Source organism: Ictalurus punctatus, chromosome 24 (genome assembly GCF_001660625.3).
Source record: "Ictalurus punctatus breed USDA103 chromosome 24, Coco_2.0, whole genome shotgun sequence".
In the NCBI taxonomy this organism is placed as follows: domain Eukaryota; kingdom Metazoa; phylum Chordata; class Actinopteri; order Siluriformes; family Ictaluridae; genus Ictalurus; species Ictalurus punctatus.
Window position 1 is genome coordinate 1119324 of NC_030439.2, and position 26104 is coordinate 1145427.

Sequence of the window (26104 nt, forward strand, 5' to 3'; positions counted from 1 at the left end):
TAGTTTTATTTAAAAAAAAAAGATTTATTGGCATGAGTGAAGGATGTCATTCAATACAAAACCAAGCTACAAACATTTAGCGCTGGCCAAAAACGCGACACGTGGGACGGTTTAAATTTACTGTAGCATTAAAACACCATGTACAGACGACTAGAAGTTCTGACGTGTCCACTGGGGAACGGAGCTGTGTGAGATATGACTGATAGCTTGGTGGACCCGCGTGGTTACACCGTCTGTAATCAGATACGCAGGCAGGAGATCGCTCGTCGAAAACCACGCGACTTCAGCTGTCCATCGGGGGCCGGGGAACAGGCGTGGCCCCTTCAGACTGGGAGGAGGGCGGAGTCGGGTCTGCATACAGTACAAAGAAAAACTAATTAAACATCCTGCGTGTGTTACTATATACAACAACTGAGGACACACACACACACACACACACACACACACACACACACACACACACACACACAATGTAAGAAGAACTGAAGTGAGGGATTGGAAGAGAGGATGAGATACAGAGGTGTAGTTACTCACATGTGCCATTAGGAGCACCGGTGTGCTGCGAGCCCATCACCTGCCCTGCCCCTCCGCTGCCCACTGTCCGACCTGACAACACAGCCAACACATCAACCTGTACACTGCTCTCAAACACACAGCAATATCAAACCGCCGGCTTCGTCTAACCTGTCTAGAAGATTTAAAAATAAACAAATCAATAATTTCTGTGTATTTACAGAGTCATGCTTGGACCCCGATCATTGCTGCTTGTGGCTGGATTTATGTTCTGCTTTATTTATTTATTCATTTGGGACACGGACACACACACACACACACACACACACACACACACACACACACACACTTCACTTAGATCAGGCGTGTCCAATCTTATCCGCAAAGGGCCGGGCCTTTGATGCTGTGAAGTTGTCCTGTCCCCTTAGCAGAAAAACACCCCCAAAGCATAATGTTTCCACCTCCATGTTTGACGGTGAGGATGGTGTTCTTGGGGTCATAGGCAGCATTCCTCCTCCTCCAAACACGGCGAGTTGAGTTGATGCCAAAGAGCTCCATTTTGGTCTCATCTGACCTCAACACGTTCACCCAGTTGTCCTCTGAATCATTCAGATGTTCATTAGCAAACTTCAGATGGGCATGTATATGTGCTTTCTTGAGCAGCGGACCTTGCGGGCGCTGCAGGATTTCAGTCCTTCACGGCGTAGTGTGTTACCAATTGTTTTCTTGGTGACTATGGTCCCAGCTGCCTTGAGATCATTGACAAGATCCTCCCGTGTAGTTCTGGGCTGATTCCTCACTGTTCTCATGATCACTGCAACTCCACGAGGTGAGATCTTGCAAGGAGCCCCAGGCCGAGGGAGATTGACAGTTCTTTTGTGTTTTTTCCATTTGCGAATAATCACACCAACTGTTATCACCTTCTCACCAAGCTGCTTGGCAATGGTCTTGTAGCCCATTCCAGACTTGTGTAGGTCTACAATCTTGTCCCTGACATCCTTGGAGAGCTCTTTGGTCTTGGCCATGCTGGAGAGTTTGGAATCTGATTGATTGATTGCTTCTGTGGACAGGTGTCTTTTATACAGGTAACAAACTGATATTAGGAGCACTCCCTTTAAGAGTGTGCTCCTAATCTCAGCTCGTTACCTGTATAAAAGACACCTGGGAGCCAGAAATCTTTCTGATGGAGAGGGGGTCAAATACTTATTTCCCTCATTAAAATGCAAATCAATTTATAACATTTTTGACATGCGTTTTTCTGGATTTTCTTGTTGTTATTCTGTCTCTCACTGTTCAAATACAACTACCATTAAAATTATAGACTGATCATTTCTTTGTCAGTGGGCAAACATACAAAATCAGCAGGGGATCAAATACTTCTTTCCCTCACTGTATATATGTATATGTATATATAAAAAAGTGACTGTACCATGATGTAGCGGGTTAAACACAGGTCCGCTGCTCTGTGAGGCTCCGCCCTGTTGCTGTTCCAGCTGCTGGCGTGCCTTTAGCTCAGCGTACTTCACCTGCTCCAGGTGGAAGTTCTGCCTCTCTGACAGCAACTGCTGACGCTGCTGCTCCAGCTGAAACACACACACACACACACCAATAGGACCTTACAGTGACCAGAAGAATGTGCATGATGCTGACAGAATGTTCTGGAGCACCACACTGTTAAAAAAAAAAAAAAAAAAAAAGGGTTCTTCAAGGGTGCTTATGGAGTCATTGGATATGTAAAGGGTATTAACTTCTCCTGGAACCCTTTCTGATAGTGTCCTACATATAACCTTTAAAGGTTACTCTAGAGGGACAACCGGAGAACCGCTCCGACACTACTGTACATTTTAAGAACCAACTATTACAGGAAGTAATAACCAAGCGTGTATTTGATCAATTCCGCAGTGCTATGTTCACTCACAGCCTCTTTCTCCCGGTCCATGATGGTCTCCAGCTCCTCAAAATGCCTCAGCTTGATCTCCAGCTTCTTCATCTGGGTCTCTACCAGCAGAGCCACAAGAGACTTAATCTTCCTTTCCTCCACAGCAGCCAAGTGCTAGAAAAGCGCAGAAGAGAGAGAGAGAGAGAGAGAGAGAGAGAGAGAGAGAGAGAGAGAGAGAGAGAGAGAGAGATGAGGGGATTAAATAAGCTAAGATGATGCAGACATATCCCAGAAGATTTGCAGCTGTGATTGCAAACAAAGGTGAGGGAGTGAAGTGAATACTAATGCAACCAATCCACTTATTGGCATGCTTATAGGAGGAAACGGGAGAACCTAGAAGAAACCCACAGGGTCACGTGAGAAGGTATGAAACGGTCGCCGATCGTAAAATACAGTAAATTCTACCCTGGTATGCATGCTCCTGGTATAGAACAGATGCAGGCTGGTCTGAGGTTTGGTTTTAATCAAACTCACTTTGGCCTTGGTGGCAGCAGACGCCAGGGCAGCTGCAGCTGCTGTAGCAATATTCGCTTCAACCAGCTCAAGTTCTGCCCTCCTCCTTCTCTCGCCATGTTCCCCTTGTGTCTGGACCACTTCCATGCCTTCCTCTACACCACACACACACGCGAAGACACGGAGTAAAAATAAATAAATTGCTAATTAAACCAGGTGCACGTTATGATAATCGTATATTTATGACGTGCGAGTGCTGCAAACACAAACCTGCTTTGCTGTCCTCTCCTTTCTCCCCTTCGGTCTCATCCTTTTCTTCGTTCTTTACTCGCTCTCCCTCTCCTGCAGCGACTTCCCCCATTGGCTGAGACACCGAGCCATTGAGAAAAAGGGACAGAAAAAGAAATAAAGAGGAAGAAAGTGATTTGGATTATATATTATATTAACTGTGGCGTTTGTTTTAGATGACCCTTTAACACTCCTTTCAGTACGGAAACTGGGCCGTCGCACCTTTTCATGGTGTTCTGTGTCGAACTCCAGCTTTTCCAGTCGGGTTCCGTCTGAAACGAAGGTCAGAAAAGGTTCGATCAACTTGCATACAGTGGTTTCAGAAAGTATTCGCACCCCCTTCCGCTGTAATACAGTTACATGTGCACACACATCTTGTCCATAAATCTGCACACGATAATACATCATTAAAAACCAAACAAATTAAATCTCTTGTTGAGCTATGTATTTAGACCCCCGACTAAAGGCACTCCAGATGGAGCTCATGTGCATCCTGGTCCATCTTGAGGGGTCTCTAGAACAATTCTGGTAAATGGTTTTGGAACAGCACACAGCCGTGTGTAGAAGATCCCACAAATCACAGTACAGGTCAGACAGGAAACCAAGCCATGAAGTGCAAGGAGCTGTCTGTGGACCTCCACAATCAAACTGTGTCGAGGCATAGATCTGGGAGAGAGAATAAAACCATTTCTAAAAGAGATGAATGTTCCCAGGAACCTTCCTGGAGCTGGCTGTCCAGCCAAACTCAGTAACTGGTCTAGAAGAGTCTTGATCAGAACCCAATGTCCAAGCTCTAATAGAGCTTCAGAAGTCCTCTACAGACATGGGAGAACCTGTCTCAAAATACTCATCAATCAGAAACACATCATCAATCAGATGTTTATGATAGAGTGGCTAGACTTCAAGTGCTACATTTATTTTGGAGAAAAGTAGGTACTGTTCATCGACTGGCCATCTATACGATCCCTACAGTGAAGCGTGGTGGTGGCAGCGTCCTGCTGTGGGAGTGCTTCTCACCGGCATGGAAGGGGATCTGGTCAAAGTTGAGGTATGCATGAATGCAGCCAAATACAAATTTAGGAACATGTGAAAGTTTTCTAAAAACTTGTTTTAGCTTTGTGATTAGTAGATTGCTTTCTAAAAAAGTACTTTTAATCCATTCCGAATTAAATTACACAAAAAAAATTACATTTCTGAAGCGACTGTATATTTTAATAAGTCTTTACTGGGTAAAAAATACTGAGTCTAATGTTGACCCCTACTGGTGAATTCCTGCAGTACAGCCTGCCTGAGTGTGCTGGCATGTACAGAGTATAGTGTATAAACAAACAAACACACACACACACACACACACACACACACACACACGTGTTTACATGTACAGTGTAGAGTGTATATACACACACACACACACACACACACACACACACACACGTGTTTACATGTACAGTGTAGAGTGTATATATATACACACACACACACACACGTGTTCACATGTACAGTGTATATAGACGTGTTCACATGTACAGTGTGTAGTGTATACACACACACACACACACACACGTGTTCACATGTACAGTGTGTAGTGTATAGACATGTTCACATGTACAGTGTGTAGTGTATATACACATGTACAGTGTGTAGTGTATATACACATGTACAGTGTGTAGTGTATATACACACACACACGTTCACATGTACAGTGTGTAGTGTATATACACATGTACAGTGTGTAGTGTATATACACATGTACAGTGTGTAGTGTATATACACACACACACGTTCACATGTACAGTGTGTAGTGTATATAGACATGTTCACATGTACAGTGTGTAGTGTATATACACATGTTCACATGTTCAGTGTGTAGTGTATATAGACATGTTCACATGTACAGTGTATAGTGTATATAGACATGTTCACATGTACAGTGTAGTGTATATAGACATGTTCACATGTACAGTGTGTAGTGTATATAGATATGTTCACATGTACAGTGTGTAGTGTATATAGACATGTTCACATGTACAGTGTGTAGTGTATATACACATGTACAGTGTGTAGTGTATATACACACACATGTTCACATGTACAGTGTGTAGTGTATATAGACATGTTCACATGTACAGTGTAGTGTATATAGACATGTTCACATGTACAGTGTGTAGTGTATATAGACATGTTCACATGTACAGTGTGTAGTGTATATAGACATGTTCACATGTACAGTGTGTAGTGTATATAGATATGTTCACATGTACAGTGTGTAGTGTATATAGACATGTTCACATGTACAGTGTGTAGTGTATATACACATGTACAGTGTGTAGTGTATATACACACACATGTTCACATGTACAGTGTGTAGTGTATATACACACATACACATGTACAGTGTGTAGTGTATATACACATGTACAGTGTGTAGTGTATATACACACACACACGTTCACATGTACAGTGTGTAGTGTATATACACACACACACATGTACAGTGTGTAGTGTATATACACATGTTCACATGTACAGTGTGTAGTGTATATACACACATGTTCACATGTACAGTGTGTAGTGTATATACACACATATACACATGTACAGTGTGTAGTGTATATACACATGTACAGTGTGTAGTGTATATAGACATGTTCACATATACAGTGTGTAGTGTATATACACATGTTCACATGTAGTGTAGTGTATATACACATGTTCACATGTACAGTGTGTAGTGTATATACACATGTTCACATGTAGTGTAGTGTATATACACATGTTCACATATACAGTGTGTAGTGTATATACACATGTTCACATGTAGTGTAGTGTATATACACATGTTCACATATACAGTGTGTAGTGTATATACACATGTTCACATGTAGTGTAGTGTATATACACATGTTCACATATACAGTGTGTAGTGTATATACACATGTTCACATGTAGTGTATATACACATGTTCACATATACAGTGTGTAGTGTATATACACATGTTCACATGTAGTGTATATACACATGTTCACATGTACAGTGTGTAGTGTATATAGACATGTTCACATGTACAGTGTGTAGTGTATATACACATGTTCACATGTTCAGTGTGTAGTGTATATAGACATGTTCACATGTACAGTGTGTAGTGTATATACACATGTTCACATGTTCAGTGTGTAGTGTATATACACATGTTCACATGTTCAGTGTGTAGTGTATATAGACATGTTCACATGTACAGTGTATAGTGTATATAGACATGTTCACATGTACAGTGTATAGTGTATATAGACATGTTCACATGTACAGTGTGTAGTGTATATACACATGTTCACATGTACAGTGTGTAGTGTATATAAAGTACCAGTCTTTTCTAGTTGGTCTGCCTCAGGTCCGGATGTGTTACTTGACTGCATTCCAAAGGTGGGCTCAAGTTCTGCTAAACTCTGGCCAGGATCTTGGATTTTGACGATGGGGGGATTGAGTAGCTCTGGAGAAGCTTGTTCTCGAACGCGAGAGAACTCCTCTGAGAATGAGAAGAGAAACGAAAGAAATAAAAAGCAAAAGGAATACATCAAGGACAAGTTCTTATACACTGATCAGTAAAATATTTTTTTTTTTTCCATTTCTTTTGTGGTGGGTCGGACACAGGGGCACAGCGCAACACACAGGGACACACCCAGGGCTGCCTTGGCAGCAGCAGAGGCCACTCTGGGGTCCACGACGGAGGCGAGGAAAGCCACGGTGCTCATGACGGGGTTTCCTGACTGGCTAAAGGGAACAGGCTGGTAGGCGAGGGGGCCCATCGACGCTTCAGAGTTCTCCAGGTACGGGTCCTCTATGGGCAAGCGCAGGAAATGCAGGATACACTCATCCTGTGTGCGGCTACCCACATGCTCAGAGACCTTATTCCAGTCATCTTTATACATCTCTAATGCCTGAGAGAGAGAGAGAGAGAGAGAGAGAGAGAGAGATATTGGGGAAGACAGAAACACATCAGTGAAATATCCTTTGCTTGGTCTGAGTGACAGTGTAACTTTATTGGTCACCAGACTCACCTCCAAAAGCAACAGAGTTTCCTGTTCTGTCCACTCGCGTCCTGCGTTCGCTCCTTTCGTCTAAAGAGTGTGTAACAAACACACAGACTACTTAGACTTGTGCTTTCAGCAAAACAGTAAGCTTCCTGAAGCACAGATAAGATGTGTGTGTGTGTGTGTGTGTGTGTGTGTGTGTGTGTGTACACACCTTGGGATGCTTCTTGGCGTAAATATCGGTTCGTAGTCCGAAGTTTTGAAGGTCTGAAGGCTTTTCTCTGCTCTTCTCTGGGAAGTGGAGCATATGCTGAGAGGCTGAAACCTACACACACACACACACACACACACACACACAATATAACAAAACAATTACAATGCCACAAACTGTTACAACTACAAGCCGTGTGTGTGTGTGTGTGTGTGTGTACCTGTAATGGTCTATGCTGCAGAGGGACCAGGGCTGTGGGACTGTCTGTGAGAACATTAAAGTGAGGTGTAGGTGGAGGACCCATAGGAAGAGGTCGGCTCTCAGCATCCACCTGGTAATTTATCAAACCCCACTGCTCCAGGAATGCATGGACCCTACACACACACACAGACACACACACACAGAGAGAAATACACACAACTGGTACCAGAAAGCAAGGTCAGGGTAAAGGTTATATACATCACAGATACACACTCACTATTACACACACACACACACACACACACACACACACACACACACACACACACACACAGCTGACCTCATAAGGGCACACACGTCTCCTGTAAGGTTTCGTCTGCAGGAGGTGGAGGTCAAGTACTCCTGAGGGTTTAGGCGATACGTGTCGATCATGAAGTTGCGATATGCCAAATATCTGCAAACATTAATAACACACCCAGAGTGTACACTTCTGTTTATGCAAAAGTATGTGCACCCCTGCCCATCACACCCGTCCGTGCTTGTTGAAGTCCCGTTCCAGATTTATTCCCCCTTTTACTGTTATAATAAGCTCCTCCACTCTTCTGGGAAGGCTTTCCACTAGATTTTCGGGCGTGGCTGTGGGGATTTGGAGAATCACATATGGGTGTGATGGTGATAGAGTGTATAGATTATATGTATATGAGTGTGTGTGTGTGTGTGTGTGTGTGTGTGTGTGTGAGTGAGAGAGAGAGAGAGAGAGAGAGAGAGAGAGAGAGAGAGAGAGAGAGAGAGTGAGAGTGAGAGTGTGTGAGTGACCCACATCTCTGGTGATTTGGACTTGTTCTTCCCGTTGAAGAACTCGGGCAGCGCTCTCCTCTCTATCCGGTGAATACTGAGACAAAGAACAGATTGATGGTTACACCTCAGTCACTGAAACCAGTCTCGAGTGCACACTGCGGTTAGGTGGGATGCGGCCCCGGGGAAGATTTACCAGTTGTAGTCGAACCAGGAGGCGTAGCTGGGTATGATGATATGGTGAGTCTGCTCTGTGGCACTCTCCTCTCCGTCCAGCCCACGCCCAAACTCCCGTCCCTGATCCTCCTCATCCTGAACACACACACACACACACAGATATCTATTAGCATACCAATGTCTCATAAAAACACCATTACTGATCCGATACAGTTGGTACACCACTTACCCTGACTCCAGATAGGAACTCGTCTTCCTGGTCATCTAAAAAAAGAAGATTAAAAAAAAGAGGAACATTACAGAGACCGGTCTTATAAAGCCAAGCACTAACGTGTGTAAACAAACCAGCACAGGGTCATACCCAAGTCAGCCATGGTTCCTCCTTTCACCGGTGTGTTCTCGCTGTCTTTCTTCAGGTTGACTGTCGATAATAAGAAAGCAAAACATCAGTGTTAATCACGAGACAGCTGGAGCTAGTGTTAGGTTTAGCAGTAGTATTACTGTAGAAAACGAAGAAAGGAAAAAAAACAAAAAAACAAAAAACACCCCACACCATTTTTAGGCAATGTGACCTCCTCCATGTTAGGCACAGGTGTTGGGTCCTCCATGTCTTTAGTTAGGTCTTCTTCCGGCTCCGCCTCTTCCTGCTGGCCACGCCTCTTATACGATCTGCAAATGACACACGATACACTCACTCACTGCCCACTTTATTAGGAACACCTGTGTACAAGCAGGCAGTCACAGATACAGGTCCAGAGCCACAGGTAATCACATTGCAGAAGCTGCTCATCTCCAGCAGTCCTGCGGGTGGAGACACCTTGCCGGATTTGTTTGAGCTAACAGGAAGAACACCCAGCACGCCAAAACATGAGGCGGAGGGGCTACACCAGCAGACGATCACACTGGGTTCCACTCCTGTAAGCCAAGAACAGGAATCTGACGAAATCGGCAGAAACGATGTGAAGCGGTCACATGGTCAACATGGACACGCCAGCACTGTTCCGAGAGCAAGGGGGCCCTACACGGTATAACTATCATGTTCCTATTAAAATGGCCAGTTAGTGAATATTAAACATGAATAATAAGACACTATTTATATAAAAATATATCTTTATTTATTGCCATCCTCAAAAGTATTGGGTACTTTTCATAACTACGTGTTCTTCTCACCCCTTTTTCCCTCCTTTCTTCCTGGACTCGGATGTGGGTGGAGAGGGGGAGCGCCTTCTCTTCTTCCCGGAAGTCTTGCATTCCTTATGTAGAAGAAAAACAAAAGGAAATGACTGAAAGATCAAAAGCGGAGGAACAAACACGAGAGGCCGGGGAACAGAGAGGGGAGGTGAAGCGCTACCTCCTCGTCTCGGGGGTAGATGCGCCTCCGGTAACTCATGCTCCTTTTGCTGTCGTCCACCTCGTAGTCTTCCTCGTTCATCCACTCGTTGAACACGTCCGAGTCAAGAAGCCACTTAACATGAACCTGGAAGGAAGGCAGACTAATCAGTGGAGTCGACCTGTACAGGTGAATGTACAGAGACACGCACACTAGGCAGACCATCACACCCATATGTGCTTTGTCCCCAGACCGTTTAAACCACGAAACTGTATGTCTCTGTATGCTGTAGCATTACAATTTCCTTAAGAACTAAGAGGCCTAAACATGTTCCAGCATACATCAGACATGCTGAATTATTCTAACCTCAGACTTTCAGTTCACTCACCTTCCAGGGTCGGTCTGAAGTGGGGGCTTCCTCTGGATCCACATCAACATCACTGACTGACAGCCATGTATCATAACTACAAGCCAAAGACCCATACATTTATATTACACTACAGGGACAGGATTTCATTTTGTTTCCATGTTTTGTTTCCATGTTGTTTCCGTGTGTGTGTGTGTGTGTGTGTGTGTGTGTGTGTGTGTGTGTGTGTGTGTGTGTGTATATATACACATCTATATACACTCACCTGTCTGGATACATGCCCCAGTGCACCATCACATGTTGATTGACCCGCATAACAGGTCTGAACCAGTCTTCTGGGGGGAAAAAAGTGTAATTATATAATATATATATATATACACACACACAATGTAAAGTAGTGAGTGTACAGCTTGTGTAACAGTGTAAATTTGCTGTTCCCTCAAAATAACTCAACACACAGCCATCAATGTCTAAATCACTGGCAACAAAAGTGAGTACACCCCTAAGTGAAAATGTCCAAATTGGGTCCACTTAGCCATTTTCCCTCCGCGGTGTCATGTGACTTGTTAGTGTTACAAGGTCTCAGGTGTGAATGGGGTGTAGGTGTGTTAAATTTGGTGTCATCGCTCTCACACTCCCTCATACTGGTCACTGGAAGTTCAACATGGCACCTCATGGTAAAGAACTCTCTGAGGATCTGAAAAAAAGAATAGTTGCTCTACATAAAGATGGCCTAGGCTATAAGAAGATCGCCAAGACCCTGACACTGAGCTGCAGCACGGTGGCCAAGACCATACAGCGGTTTAACAGGGCAGGTTCCACTCAGAACAGGCCTCGCCATGGTCCACCAAAGTAGTTGAGTGCACGTGCTCAGCGTCATATCCAGAGGTTGTGTTTGGGAAATAGACGTATGAGTGCTGCCAGCATTGCTGCAGAGGTTGAAGGGGTGGGGGGTCAGCCTGTCAGTGCTCAGACCATACGCCGCACAATGCATCAAATTGGTCTGCATGGCTGTCGTCCCAGAAGGAAGCCTCTTCTAAAGATGATGCACAAGAAAGCCCACAAACAGTTTGCTGAAGACAAGCAGACTAAGGACATGGATTACTGGAACCATGTCCTGTGGTCTGATGAGACCAAGATAAACTTATTTGGTTCAGATGGTGTCAAGCGTGTGTGGCGACAACCAGATGAGGAGTACAAAGACAAGTGTGTCTTGCCTACAGTCGAGCATGGTGGTGGGAGTGTCATGGTCTGGGGCTGCATGAGTGCTGCCGGCACTGGGGAGCTACAGTTCATTGAGGGAACTACGAATGCCAACATGTACTGTGACATACTGAAGCAGAGCGTGATCCCCTCCCTTCAGAGACTGGGCCGCAGGACAGTATTCCAGCATGATAACGACCCCAAAAACACCTCCAAGATGACCACTGCCTTGCTAAAGAAGCTGAGGGTGAAGGTGATGGACTGGCCAAGCATGTCTCCAGACCTAAACCCTATTGAGCATCTGTGGGGCATCCTCAAACGGAAGGTGGAGGAGCACAAGGTCTCTAACATTCACCAGCTCCGTGATGTGGTCATGGAGGAGTGGAAGAGGACTCCAGTGGAACCTGTGAAGCTCTGGTGACTCCATGCCCAAGAGGGTTAAGGCAGTACTGGAAACACCAAAAAAAAATTGACACTTTGGCTCCAATTTGGACATTTTCACTTAGGGGTGTACTCACTTTTGTTGCCAGCGGTTTAGACATTAACGGCTGTGTGTTGAGTTATTTTGAGGGGACGGCAAATTTACACTGTTACACAAGCTGTACACTCACTACTTTACATTGTAGCACAGTGTCATTTCTTCAGTGTTGTCACATGAAAAGATATAATCAAATATTTACAACAATGTGAGGGGTGTACTCACTTTTGTGAGATACTATTTTATATATATATATATACACACACACACACACACACACATATACATACATACCCCTTGCACAACTATTACAAAAGGTGCAAATATTCACTAATGTGCTAGATGGCAACACGATACATTAAGAGTCAGGGGGGTGTAAACTTTTGAGCACAACTGTACATATATACACATACATAGTCCTTACACATCACTACACACACCTTCATCTACTGAGGTGGGAGTAGGGTAGATCTGATGGGTGGCTTGTAACCTGTCCTCTGTAACCGAACCCTGAGAGAGAGAGAGAGAGAGAGAGAGAGAGAGAGAGAGAGAGAGAGAGAGAGGGAGGGGGGAGAGAGAGAGGGAGAGAGAGAGAGAGAGGGAGGGGGGAGAGAGAGAGAGAGAGGGAGGGAAAGGGAGAGAGATAGAGAGAGAGATAGAGAGAAAGAGAGAGAGAGGGAGTGAGAGAACAGAAAAGACCCAGAAGAGTGAATTCACTGTGAATAAGAATCTGTGTGATTATGGTGTGAAACTCTTTGCCCCACCTTGTGCTGCATGATGATGTCTTTGAGTTTGCTGGCCTGCTTCTGGTCCAGCTCAGGTGACAGATACACCACAGGCCTGCACAGAAGATTATTCTAAACACACACACACACACACACACACACACGATTTCAGAAATGTGTATTGTGGTGACTGCATATCTCTTGTGCTATCTGTGTCCTCGAGTGTGTCGGTGTCTTTCGCTCTGTACCTGCACCAGTGTTTTCTCCACACTGACGAACATCTCCACATTGCGGTCCACTCGGGACGGGTTCTGCAGGTCAAAGCGCCGCCTACAGCAAAGAACGAGAGGACGTTTAGTACGTACTGACTCAACTTATATTTACACCAGTACAACTGTGTAATGATGTAAAAAACAAAAACAAAGTTCTTCTAGGTGTAAAGACTCGTGTCAGTGCATGCTCCTCCTTTCCCCTGTGACGTGATAGAAGCACACGAGTGAGGTGAGAAGATTGTGAGGTAAAGCCTGAACACTCACCAGCCCTGCTCGGTTTTAAACTTGTACACAGAGCCAAGGATGTGGCCGAGAGCGCCTCCTGGCTTCATGTCGAAAAAACACTTCGCCTGTGAAAAAGGCCAGGGGAAATATATTAGTGTGTGGGTTGGAAAAGAAAACATGGCCGCTGAAGTGAGAGCAGTGACTCACCGGCAGTTTCGTGAGGCCCGGGTCACTCGCTTTACGGCCGAATGCATCCTCCTGAAACTGCTGGAGCTGGATGACCAGCGCGGACAGAGACTTGCAGGAAGGAGCATCAGCCTGCACATACTGTGAAAGAACACATACGAGATTGTTAGTTTAGCAGGTCATGGTGTGTGTGTGTGTGTGTGTGTGTGTATACATACATACACAGTATCTCACAAAAGTGAGTGCACCCCTCACATTTGTGTAAATATTTGATGATATCTTTTCATGTAACAACACTGAAGAAATGACACTGTGCTACAATGTAAAGTAGTGAGTGTACAGCTTGTGTAACTCACTTTTGTTGCCAGCGGTTTAGACATTAATGGCTGTGTGTTATTTTGAGGGGACGGCAAATTTACACTGTTACACAAGCTGTACACTCACTACTTTACACTGTAGCACAGTGTCATTTCTTCAGTGTTGTCACATGAAAAGATATCATCAAATATTCACAACAATGTGAGGGGTGTACTAACTTTTGTGAGATACTGTATATATATATATATTACCATTATAGCAATTAACACAAAATCTGTGTGTGATCATGAGCCTTGCGACTAGGGATCCGATTCTGTTCTTCCAAATGATGACGAGCCCCGAGTACAGCCCGATACCTGATACGGACATCGTCATGGTAACCGAGCCAGCTGTCTATTACCAAGTCTTGCAAAATTGTTAAAGGGTCCATGGCCGCCTGCTGTAAGGCGTTGTGTCTTGTGTGAATGTGAAAGATCTGTGTGGTGTCTGTCCCATCTTAACACACATCAGAGTTCGGGCTTGCTTTAAGCAGATGGTAAATAATTCGGAATTACTGCTAATGATGCCAGAAAGTAGACGCTGGTAAAGATGTTCCACCGGCATGACGGTGTGTGTTCTGCTGGTTTTTTCAGCAGGGAGTCGCTTGGATCAGAACATACACCCGTATAGAGTAAGCGTTTTCAGGTCAGGAGCTGTCCTGATATCAACAGAGGATTGGTGTAAGCACTCAAATTTGATCAGGCTAAATATTCATTATTCACACATTTCTGTGTAGTGATGTATGTAAAAGCTGTAAGCTGTTATAGAGCACACACAGAGACGCGAGGGCACAGAGGAAGACGCGAGGGCGCAGAGGGACAGGAGGGCACCCAGAGAGACACGCCATGATAAAATTCCCCGACGGTTATTATTACCGTGTCACATTTTTAATTATCATTAAAACCGAGCGCGATTATGGTAATGTGCAAAACTCACAGTAAATGCTATCCACACACACCTGAACGGAGACTCAAGGGTGCACAGAGAGTGATGTGAAAGCACAGGCAGAGACGTGAGGGCACAGGGATATGAAAGCACAGAGATGCGAGAGCACAGAGATATTACAGCACAGAGCTGTGAGGGCACAGAGAGATATTAGAGCACAGAGAGATATTAGAGCACAGAGATGTGAAGGCACTAGGGATGTCACGAGAACCGATACTTCGGTACCAACATTGTTAAAACGTAACGGTACTTGTTTTCCTGCATTTCCGTTGGTACCGGCTGTAACGAAAGTACCGAGCTTGCGATTCTTCCGGACCTGATGGGGGCAGTAAATACGCGCAAATGATTTAGTCGGTCCACAAGTGTAGAAGAGGAACGCCTACAAGCACACAGGAAACACTACAAAAGATTAGCTTAACAAGTTTAGTGATTAGCTTAGCTTTAAGTTTAGCTCCGCCCCGACTCGTTGAGAGGAAAAGAGAGGAAAGTTAGTATCGGTTTCCGATGTGCAGCCGCTGCTATCGTTCATTTCGAACAAAGCGAGGAAACACTTGGAATTCGGCGACGCTCCTGAAAGACGCTCCTGTATTATGTGTGTTTGAGGCAGCTGCATCGTGGGCGTGAAACCAGCTAACGTTACGCTCCATGTAATGTTAGCGATAGACAGTTATTTGTTAACGACGCTAACACATTGCAGTGTTATAAACTACCTCCTAATGGACACCATGCATCGCCATCCAGCCCGGGTCCTGTCGGATACACGCAGCCTCATGTCACTAATAATATATTAATAATAATATTCACACGTTCATGCTTTTAATAAATCTTTCTGGCCTGCCACCATATCAGAGAATTTAAACTAATGCTTGCATTCAGAGTATAAGGGGTGTGTGGGTGTGGGTGTGTGTGCGCGCCTTTGCGCATGCGTATAGGGGTGCACGTCTACTCATTGTCAGCCAGTGTTTGATAACTAAAATACCCCCCCCCCCCCCAGTATCAGCCAGAGGAGGATGTGCTCCAGGAGAGTTTATTTATTTTATTATTTAAAAAAAAATGTTATATATTTTGGTATCGACTTTGGTATCGAGTATTGTGTACTTTTGGTGGTATCGGTAGATTTTTTGGTATCGTGACATCCCTAGAGGGCACAGAGCGATATTAGAGCACAGAGATGTGAGAGGGCACAGGGATGTGAGGGGGCACGCAGGGATGTGAGGGGGCACGCAGGGATGTGAGGGGGCACAGGGATGTGAGGGCGCACGCAGGGATGTGAGGGCGCACGCAGGGATGTGAGGGCGCACAGGGATGTGAGGGGGCACAGGGATGTGAGGGCGCACGCAGGGATGTGAGGGCGCACGCAGGGATGTGAGGGGGCACAGGGATGTGAGGGCGCACGCAGGGATGTGAGGGGGCACAGGGATGTGAGGGGGCACGCAGGGATGTGAGGGCGCACGCAGGGATGTGAGGGGGCACGCAGGGATGTGAGGGGGCACAGGGATGTGAGGGGGCACGCAGGGATGTGAGGGGGCACAGGGATGTGAGGGGGCACAGGGATGTGAGGGCGCACGCAGGGATGTGAGGGCGCACGCAGGGATGTGAGGGGGCACGCAGGGATGTGAGGGGGCACAGGGATGTGAGGGCGCACGCAGGGATGTGAGGGGGCACAGGGATGTGAGGGGGCACGCAGGGATGTGAGGGCGCACGCAGGGATGTGAGGGGGCACGCAGGGATGTGAGGGGGCACAGGGATGTGAGGGCGCACGCAGGGATGTGAGGGGGCACGCAGGGATGTGAGGGGGCACGCAGGGATGTGAGGGGGCACGCAGGGATGTGAGGGGGCGCAGGGATGTGAGGGGGCACAGGGATGTGAGGGCGCACGCAGGGATGTGAGGGGGCACGCAGGGATGTGAGGGCGCACGCAGGGATGTGAGGGGGCACGCAGGGATGTGAGGGGGCACGCAGGGATGTGAGGGGGCACAGGGATGTGAGGGCGCACGCAGGGATGTGAGGGGGCACGCAGGGATGTGAGGGGGCACGCAGGGATGTGAGGGGGCACAGGGATGTGAGGGCGCACGCAGGGATGTGAGGGCGCACAGAGAAAGTGTAGAGATGTAAACAAACCCAGGTACAGGACACGTGTGTTACTGCAGCACTCAGATCAGCTCCAGTCTGAGAACACGGTTCAGTTCGATATGCGATGATGATGCGATGCTAGTTAGCGCTGTCACTCAGCTAATCTACTGTTCTCTCAACACTTCCGGTTTAAGGTACGAGTTAACTAAACAATCCAAATCCCAGATAAAGAGAAAGAGTCACGCGCCGCTCCTGTGACAGGCTAACATCAGCTCACCGTGTATGTACATTTAGCCACCTAGCTTAGCTTAACTCGCATTCTGACGTCACGGAGCCCGCTCTTACCTTTTTGTAATGCTTCCCGATCCAAGTGCGGATCGGTTCGAGCTGCGAGACGGTCTCTGCGCTCTCCCAGAACTCAACACACGGACCCCCGTCCTTTTTCCGACTCAGTGCCGCGTTCCCGGCCGCTTTATCTCCCGCCGAGCCTCCGGCTGCACATCCCGCGGTCTGCGCCGCCATTGTTACGGGGGAAGCGTTACAACACCCAAAAAAAAAAAAAAAAAAAAAAGAAAAAAAAAAGCGGTGTAACGAAATCCCCTGACGCTGTGAAAACCTGACGCACTAACCCAAACACGCATGCGCACGATTTCGCGCATGCGCTAAGGACGCATTCATAAAATCTCGCCCCAATCTCGCGATACGTCCGACATAGCACACTTAAATTACATAGTTTGACCCTCGAGATGAAGCTTAAAATAGCTTTAATTAATTTATTGCTCTTCATGAAAGGATTTAAAAGGACAGAATAAAGATATATAAAATAAAGATAAATGAGAAATGTTCGTTAACTGGGTTTCTTTAATGCAGTTAAAGGCACTCGTATACTGAGATCAGAGGGGTTTCATGTTCTGACTGGCGCATTTGCTTCTTTAATGGTTGTATTTTATGGATTGTTTAATGAATGGTCGGTGTAAATGAACTGGCCAATCAGTGGTGCTGAACATCCAGCGAGGTGTGTGAGGAAGGAAGTGTGAAATGTATAACATGGTGGTGAAATTCCAGCTGAAGTGATCTCGCACTCATCATTAATCAGGCTGGTGAATAAAATAAACTCGTACTGTGTAAATATAACAGAATTAAAGGCTACTGCCGAGAACCTCTGGAGAAATAACAAGACAATCCCCTCGCTCGCTCGAGAGAGAGATTTATTCCGCTCAGAATTCCTCCTATCCCTGTGTTCAAGGCTGGGCCAGTGGACGGCGCATGCGCAGTGCACTCAGGGAGTGTAGGAGACGGAAAAACCGTACAGAGAGACGAGCAGGTCGGGAAACCAGTCTTCCTCCTGAAAATAAAACATACCTGTAACTAACCGGAGGAACGCCGTGTGGCCATGCGGACAAACCGAACATGTATTACTACTGCAACCGGACTACAATGAGCGCGAGCGCAGCCTGGTCCGGGGCGGAGGGTCCGCAGAGCTGCTGCGGTGGAGGAGGAGGAGGAGGAGGAGGAGGAGGAGAGCTCGTGAACGGAAACGGCGGCGGAGAGATCACCGAGGCCCGTGCGATCAGCGAGTGGGAGAGCGCCACCTGTGATCCCGCCGACGCAACACGGAGCGCGAGCACGGACAGCACGGTCACGCGGGAACGAGAGGACGGTGCGGCGCGCGGACTCTCCCGCTGCTGCAGACGAAGCGCCGCGCCGGGAGGAGGCGGGGATCCCCGCGGCGTTAATATTGATGGAGAGGACGGAGGTGTGCGGTGTCCGCGCTGTACGGGGGAATACGGGGGGCGGAGAGGAGTGTGTGAAACCGGGGCGCGAGAGTCTCGGAACTCGGAAGCGGCGGTCAGCAAGCGCCGGGGATGCAGTTACAGCGGGGCCTCGAAGAGGGCGTGTTTCTCCGGGACGAACACGGCGGAGGAGGCGGCGTTACACTGCGGCGGCTCGGACCCTGACAGCGGTACCGGTTCCGGCTCCGAGGGTCCTGTCCAGAACACAGCCGGAAGTAGACAGAGCCGCGAGGAGACGTTTAAACTGAGACGACGGGCAGAGTTTTCCAAAGGCGCGGTAGGAGCTGGAAGTTTGAGTTTCACGTGCGAAACGAAAGGTGCAGGCGGTGTGATTAACGGAGAGCGGCGCGGCTGCAGGACGGCTAAAGGGCGCGTGAGGCTGTACCGCGTGCGCTCCTTCCTGGCTTCTACTGAGAGGTTGAGTGCAAACGGTGTCCCCGTGGCTCAGCTCTCAGACCGCGGTCACTGCAAGCACCGGCCACAGCAACAACCCCAGTTCAGAGTCGCGTCCTCCTCCCACGGTGCACGTGCGGATGAAGACGAGTCCGGTACGCGGCGCCCGGCTGTGAATGGCGGTCCGCACGCGCGGGTAGCTGGACCGTGGTCGAGGCAGGTCATGGTGGCCCAGGTGGAGGCCAAGAAACGGCAGGTGCATCTCGGAGAGAGAACGGACATGCTGTGGCGCCGCCTTCATGCAGTGCAGGTGAAACAGGTGGAGCGACACGTCACGCAGCAACTCGGGGACCTGCGGAGAGCCGCCGCGGCCCCGAACCCAGCCGAGCTCAGGCGCTTAGCGCGCAGCTGCAGTGATGTCCTCCGCACGGCCGGGGGCGCCCTAGACTCCGATCACACGGCCAGCAGCTCTGGTGGAGGCAGTGACAGTGAGGAGGAGGAGGAGGGGGGGAGGAGGAGAGCAGGCCGACATGTTTCAGTGTGAGGATGAGTGTGCTGCAGAAACATACAGACAGCAGACAGGACTTGTACATGAGCACAACACCTTACACCACTCACATCAGGGGCGTGGAACCCGCTCACTGTTACCCCGGGTCACATTACACTCATCCCAGGGTCCGGTGGGTCGGAACGGATAAATCAGTTCAGAACAATAACATAAACTCCTGTTAAATGGGTTCCCGTGCATTCAGGTACAGTCTGATCCCGTACATCACCTGCAGAACTGAGGGCCGCACTTAATAATAATAATAATAATAATAATTTAGGGAAAAATGCTCTTGCTAATGAAGGATTACATTTTGTTGTACACGGTGAATATAACAGTCCAGAAAGTATTCACCCCCTAGTGATGATTTCTCTTGCTGTGTTGCAGGGAATGGGATTTTTTTGCTGCCTTTGAAGCAACTTTCTACAGAAATACAATTAAATACATTATTTAGAATAATAATAAAAAAAATAAATAAAAACGCACTGATAAATCATGAAGAATTCCCCGCCTCGGCGTGACTCGTCCCTCTGTAGTAATTACGGATCTGAGTCCGAGCCTCAGAGGTGTCTCTATACGCGTTACAGAATTTTGATTTCGGCGTTTTTCTTCCGTTCCTTAAATGCTCTCCAGACAGATTAGATGCAGAATCTGTTGTTGTTATTTATCATTTCTTCCATTTATTTCTATAACCAAGGGTTCCACTTTATCTTTGCAGTTGTATGAGCAGAGAATGGCAGTGGATGAGGGAGAGGGCGTGGCTAGGGAGTCGGTGGGTGTGGCTACAGGCTCAAGTATCGGAGCTGGAGTATGGGATTCGTGCACTGACTGAGCTCTACACGCACCTCAGACAGGGAAAGGTAACCTGTTTTGGGCTTTTTTTTTTTTCCTTCAATTTTATTTTAATAATGCAGCTTTTCCTGATTTTAATTCCGTAAATACGTGTCCATGAGGTTTCACAGTTGAGAGCCGTTCACTCTGTACCTGGGACGCCCCTCAGAGCTCCGAGACCCTCTCCTCATGACTGCAGGTTCAGGTCAGTTGCACACACATGAACACACTCCCATACCAGAAGGCGTAGGGATGTGGTATGTGTTCGGTCATTGTCTGTTGGTTATCCTCTCAGGAAGAGGGTATCACAGGACTCCGCCCCCTCATCACAAACGCCACACAGTCCCACTTCATCTGCTGCCCGGGTCCGTCCGTTTCTACGACACCGCCGTCACAGGCTGATCCGCTTGGAGTGTTGTCCTGCACTAGCGTCGAAGGTAACCAAAACAAAAGGGAGCTTGAAAACTCCAGGAATCGTCCAGCGAAGAAAGTAGGAAAGCTCGATGGGGTCTCGTTGCTCTTAGCGATTAGCAGTTTCTTGGCCTTGTGGCCTTGTTTACTTCTGCAGCACGCTTGATTTTTGTGGTCTCCTGATCAAGCTTGGCCATCCTGCTTTGGCTGTCTTGACTCATTCGCTAATAACACGCGCTCTTATCGGTTTACTGTGTATACATCTCTGCCGTCCTGTTCATTTATTAATGGGTTCGAAGGAGATGAGTACTACCGGGGCTACAGCTACACAATGCGTTTGAAAAGGAACGATGGATTTGGACAGAAAGTAGGTGTACCTGATAACCTTGTAAGTCTGTGTGAACTGGCGGAAAGTAATATTAGCGTTGTGTATACGTCCCCGTTCTCTCCGCTAGGCGGTGACTACGCCATGCTGCTGCGAACCCCCTGCGGTATGTGTGCTGTGTGGTCCTCCTCACCCGCCAGCCGAGGGGACGTCCACGTGGACGTGTCGGAAAGGGCCGGACCAGCGCATTCACCCCGTTCTCTCCATGCCTTCAGGTATCTCCGTCACGCAAGTCACAATTAAACGTACCACGTTCGCTCTTTAAAAAATACGCCTCCCCGAGTCGAGGCGATGGAACTTTGAATATAATCTCAAGGGTTGTTTTCCAGATGATGACCGCGGTGAACAAACGACTGCCGCGCGTTGTGCGACCCCGACGCTGGCCGGACGCCAGTCCCACAGTGCCGTGAGGTGGACGGGCGAAGCAACGTCATCATGCGTGGGAAGGCGGGGTCAGGGACAGCACAAGGCTGGGCAAGTAAGGAGGCGGCTTATATGTCCCCGCCCACCAAGCATGCTGCCTCCACTCTTCAACACATCTGGTAAGAAACGTATTAAAATCCTATCCGTTCTGGATATCGATGGATTTATCTGTCAGGCTATTCAGTGTGATTAAAAGTTGGGCGAAAGTGGCGAATCCGAACCAGAATCCCATCAGAGATAACACGTCTACGGTACGTCAGACCTTTAAAACGGCACTAGCTACGATTTCTTTGCACAATAAACGCAGTAGTGAAGAAGCTGAATCCAAATCCAGCTGAAATCTTTACACAGGAAGTGACGTGCCGCTTGTGGTCCTGTTTACAATGCACGTTTCCTCTACAGCAGTGCTCGGCCAGAGCCAGAGTCGAATCCCTCGCACGTTCGAGTGTAAATCTAGATTCGGATTCTGTTCTCACGTGTGAGCTGAAAGTCTGTAAGAGCGTTCTCTCGTGAAGCTCTGGATCCACATTTGCACAAACCTCTGGGGCTTTCTAGGTGGTTCTAACTGCAGGACTCCGAGGGGTGTGGTCAACCCGGGCTTCCTTCATCAGCAAGTAGCGGATCTTTCCCACCTCCCTGGCCTTCCCGCACCTACAGACACGCCCACACAGGTAAATCTGAGCGGAATAAAACCCCAAACATCTTGAATCTCGAGGGTTCCCCCAGGGGTCCATCATTTAAAAAAATAAAATAAATAAGAATGCGAACTAGTTTCAGAATGATAAATGTGTATGTCTGTACCAGTTCCTTATACCAGAGGAAATAAAAACAAACCAGATCCTGATTGATTCAGACTCCGGGACGTTGGGAGTATTTATACTTTCTGTTATATACACAGCGGTATACACAGCGTTATATAAACGGACCGTTGTGTAAAATTGTGATTAAAAGATCTCTCCGTGGTTGTTTTTTTTTTTTTGCTGTAGCCGTTGCGGAGGAGGAGAGGAGAGAGTTCGTTCGACATCGATAACTTGGTAATGCCTCTGGGCCTGGCTGGACTGGGAGCACGAGTGCAGAAGCTGCAGTACAAAGAGATCATCACTCCCAGGTAGAAATGTTGGCTTTCAGTTATCCACATACCGGTCGTGTGATCCAGGAGAACACGGCAGATTGGGAGAAACGGGGGGACGTTTAAGGTCCCGGTGAGAAATACAGGCTCGGCTGAATAATCCGAGCAGCGCCGTACTGACCGCGAGTAAACAAGCTTGTATACCTGTGCTGTATTGTTTCAGGCTTGTTGTCGTTTTTTCTTTTTGTGTGTAGCTGGAGAGAGCTGGACTCTGTCTGGGGAGTCTCGGACGGTCCGTGTGCGAACCGGTCGGACGCACCGCGCCGGCCCGATGGAGAAGGACTAGAACGTAAAGGCGACGTGAGTGCGCAAATCTCCAAAACCATCCGACGTGAGACCGGAGATAATGTCGCTGTTACTGAGCTGGTCAGAAACGGAGCTTAATAAACACTTCAGGATGTTTTTTCCATGTAACTTGTCTGTAGGTCGGATATTAAGTGCTCGGTGAGAATGTGTGAAGGATGATGCGTTCAAATACTGGATGTGTTCTGAGCTTAGACAGACGAGTCCTCCTCTGTGTGTAGGTGGAGGATCTGTCTGACGCCGTTTTTCTGAAGAGGCATGCAGTATGGGAGAGCAGAGAGCGGAGTCGCTGGGGGAGCTGGGCCCGCAGACGCCACCGGGGCAGGTGATCCCTTACGTCCTTAGAGGCGTTTTATAATGGTTCTGTCATGTGTCGGAGCATGAAGAGCATGGGGGGGAGGAGACGGTGTGTGAGAAGGACCTGAATAAGTTTGGCTTTGTCATGTTTGGGGAACTGTGGGACTGTCTGGCGTATGTTAACACCATGTGTGTGTGTGTGTCAGGTCGTCTTCCTGTTATGGAGACGGGAAGAGCTGCAGGGGTTCGGAGCAGGCGCCGTGCTCTCCAGAGCCCCGGCAGGGAAAGAGCTCACCGAGTAACCTCTTCTGCTCTGCAGCAGACGATCCCTTCTACCAAACGGAGGACGAACAGCAGGTGCGAATAAATAGTGCTTTTGCATACTCGATGGAGTACTCGATGTTCCATTGAGCTTCCTCAATATAGCTGTTACCATGGCGACATCGTCAAACCGAAAGCACTTGATTTGGGCGCCGAGTCAATCATCCCGATTGTCAGGAGGTAGTGCAGATCTTTCCCTCATGCACATATCGTGTGTGTGGAGACGGCCGGTGGTGTTTTGTGATCTGTGAATGGGAGTTAACGGGGGACGCTGGGCCAGGGACGGCTTTTCGCGTTGCTGCGTATGTTCGCTTGTGTGGAGTCTGTAAAAGGCCTGGCTGCTGTGACGTAAAATAAACTTCTGAATGCTTTCTGGGTTTTATTTCAGTCAGTGCAGCCGTGGGAGAGCAGGTCGTTCCCCCTGCTGGAGGAGGAGCTCCGATGGCTGCGGGACGATGAGGAGGCGGAGCTCGAGGAGGACGCATGCACTGCGAGCGGCCGCAGCCAGAGCACCGACTCGGGCATCTCGGTAGGCAGCTTGGAGCTCTCGCCGAGGACACCTCAGCTGCACTCAGGAGACCACAAACCAGCCGTCTCCACAACTCAGGATTCAGACTCCACCCTGCCTTCTTTAACCCCACCCTCCCTGTCCTCCCTGCCTTCACCCAACGCTCATCAAAATCCATCCAATCACAGAGTGAACAGAGTCGACGTCAGTCCGCCGTGAACCAGCCTGGAGAAAGCTGTTTCAGTCCTCTCTGTCCCCAAAACGTCCTGTCCTGCTTAAACTGCTGACCTTCACCCGACCTTCACCAGCCCTGCTGCCCGTCTCTTATTTTCCGAATGACATCATCAGCTCTCATCATCTCCGTCCTGTAACCCTTAACGTTGGTCACTATCTAGCAGCTCCCGGGTCAAACAACACCCGAAACCTCCACCCATAAATAATAATTCTGTTCATTCTGTTCATTCTGTTCATTCTGTTAGTGCTCAGCCACGTTCTTGTACTACTGCTCAATGTTCCAGTTCTCCTCCACCTCCACGCTCACCACTTCATCTCAAAATGTGTTGATCCCTCGATCTACCCCTACACACATCCTACTGAAGTTCAGGTTTTAAATGCAGCTTTCTCCCCCTCCGTCCCTTCGGTCTCTCCTCTTCTCCCCCTCCGTCCCTTCGGTCTCTCCTCTTCTCCCCCTGAGGGACAGATGAGCTGGCTGGTTCACCTCAGTCTCTCCGTTTCTTCATTTTCCAGACCTGTCTAAAGCAGGTCTAAACGAGTATACATGTTAGTTGTTGTTTTTTTTTTTCTATTTTAGTTGTTGTTATTTTTGTATGTTGAACACTAGTTCAGTCTCCTGGAGACCGAGATTTGTCCACCCAGTGAAGGCAAACTCCTCCATTAAACAGTATCTCCATATAAACAAGCTACTTATTACCCATCATGCTTTATTTATGACTTTTTCCTCACTTATAACTTTTGTTCATTCCACAGAGGTGTGTGTATATTGTCTCCACTGAAACATGACCTTAAGTAGCCCTTACCGTGTGTGTGTGTGTGTGTGTGTGTGGGAGGGGATGGGTCTGCTGCATTACTCAATTAAGGCAAATACAAACTTTTGTAGGTAGAGCATTCACGTGGAAAGTGTGTGATTTGATACATGCGCAGTGCTCTTGGTGCGAAGATGAAATAAAAATGAAAATCACTGACACGTTTGCTATCTGGTTTGCTCCCGCTGTTCACCGATCAGGGTCGAATCTGGACTTATAAAACTCTGCGATCAGTAAAGTGACACGAATCCACCTTGCAGAGATGATCACAAGTCGTTCCAACTGAACGGTTTCAGATTTTGTCTGTTCTGTCCAGTGGAACCATTAACAGCTTAAACGGTGTGGTTTCTGCTAGAGGAGACCTTAGAGTTTTAGTGAATGCTCTGATTCCTAATACACAGCTGAAATACAGGCCATTTTATGAGCAGAAGCTCCTGTCTCCTGTCAAGTTCCATTCACAACATTCTGTACATGACCACCTGAAAACCAAACAAAACAAAACCCCCTTTTTCATTTATTTCCGAGGCACATGATGAAAAATCAGCGTGGAGGTTGTGCACTGAGAGACCGGCAGAGGGCGCTCGAGCGTAAGGCTTCCTGTGTGACTGACACACCACCGAAGGAACGGTGCAGGAAGTACAGTACAGATACCACCATGCTCATCAAAACATGAACTAAGTAAGGAAATAGTTTTAAAGTGGCTATTTTAGACAGAATTATTGCATCTTCTGCACTTTTCACATGCTTATATAATTTCCGATGTTTTTAGGCGCGCGCACGTGTGTGTGTGTGTGTGGAACTAAACTAATGCTGCACTCAGTTGTAGTGAGATCTCGGAAAGTTTGGAGTTGATGTTTATACACTTTATACACGTATAAACAACATGAAATGTCCCGGTCACCTCTGCTCAGAAAACTGTGTCTGTCGGCTTTCTACACGGAAGAACGTTCCCCT

General features: G+C 47.6%; 2 protein-coding genes across 7 annotated transcripts in view; one reads left to right on the forward strand and one right to left on the reverse strand.

The window, feature by feature from the left end:
- Window positions 1–18246, reverse strand: smarcc1b (SWI/SNF related, matrix associated, actin dependent regulator of chromatin, subfamily c, member 1b). 3 transcript variants are annotated; one of them, XM_047150616.2, is made up of 28 exons: window positions 18129–18246; window positions 13414–13533; window positions 13246–13331; window positions 12958–13039; window positions 12749–12841; window positions 12425–12494; window positions 10569–10638; window positions 10325–10400; window positions 9958–10083; window positions 9777–9859; window positions 9160–9275; window positions 8968–9027; window positions 8836–8870; window positions 8626–8741; window positions 8455–8526; window positions 7975–8088; window positions 7654–7807; window positions 7437–7547; window positions 7250–7309; window positions 6871–7129; window positions 6556–6717; window positions 3416–3465; window positions 3176–3269; window positions 2927–3060; window positions 2432–2566; window positions 1943–2096; window positions 535–606; window positions 1–351 (listed from the first exon to the last, which is right to left on the reverse strand). In XM_047150616.2, the coding sequence occupies exons 3-28, from the start codon at window positions 13311–13313 to the stop codon at window positions 284–286; spliced, it is 2634 nt and encodes an 877-aa protein (XP_047006572.1). In that variant the 5' UTR covers window positions 13314–13331; window positions 13414–13533; window positions 18129–18246; the 3' UTR covers window positions 1–283. The 3 variants fall into 3 exon arrangements, with proteins under 3 accessions (XP_047006572.1, XP_017310193.1, XP_017310192.1); XM_017454704.3 differs by lacking the exon at window positions 18129–18246 and adding an exon at window positions 17112–17323 and having other exon boundaries at window positions 10569–10635; XM_017454703.3 differs by lacking the exon at window positions 18129–18246 and adding an exon at window positions 17112–17323.
- Window positions 18177–26104, forward strand: part of LOC108257179 (KAT8 regulatory NSL complex subunit 1) — an 11618-nt gene continuing 3690 nt past the window's right edge. Inside the window, exons 1-12 of one of the 4 annotated variants that reach the window (XM_017454700.2) lie at window positions 18177–19492; window positions 20218–20359; window positions 20453–20535; window positions 20626–20767; window positions 21197–21341; window positions 21456–21668; window positions 22105–22220; window positions 22536–22657; window positions 22873–23044; window positions 23203–23306; window positions 23485–23635; window positions 23988–25828. In XM_017454700.2, coding sequence (XP_017310189.1) covers window positions 18177–19492; window positions 20218–20359; window positions 20453–20535; window positions 20626–20767; window positions 21197–21341; window positions 21456–21668; window positions 22105–22220; window positions 22536–22657; window positions 22873–23044; window positions 23203–23306; window positions 23485–23635; window positions 23988–24326 — 3045 coding nt within the window. In that variant the 3' untranslated portion in view covers window positions 24327–25828. Of the gene's footprint in view, window positions 19493–20217; window positions 20360–20452; window positions 20536–20625; window positions 20768–21196; window positions 21342–21455; window positions 21669–22104; window positions 22221–22535; window positions 22658–22872; window positions 23123–23202; window positions 23307–23484; window positions 23636–23987; window positions 25829–26104 lie in introns of those variants that run through there. The other 3 variants (XM_017454701.2, XM_047150617.1, XM_017454702.3) reach the window with 3 other exon arrangements.

Excerpts from the sequence above, each read along its gene's own strand:
- smarcc1b (XM_017454703.3), bottom strand. The coding sequence starts at position 17,288 with ATGGCGGCGCAGACCGCGGGATGTGCAGCCGGAGGCTCGGCGGGAGAT. Across the intron at positions 10,639-12,424 it reads TCCCACCTCAGTAGATGAAG|AAGACTGGTTCAGACCTGTT; the intron begins GTGTGTGTAGTG and ends TTTTCCCCCCAG. Across the intron at positions 10,084-10,324 it reads CTTCAGACCGACCCTGGAAG|GTTCATGTTAAGTGGCTTCT; the intron begins GTGAGTGAACTG and ends CCTTCCTTCCAG.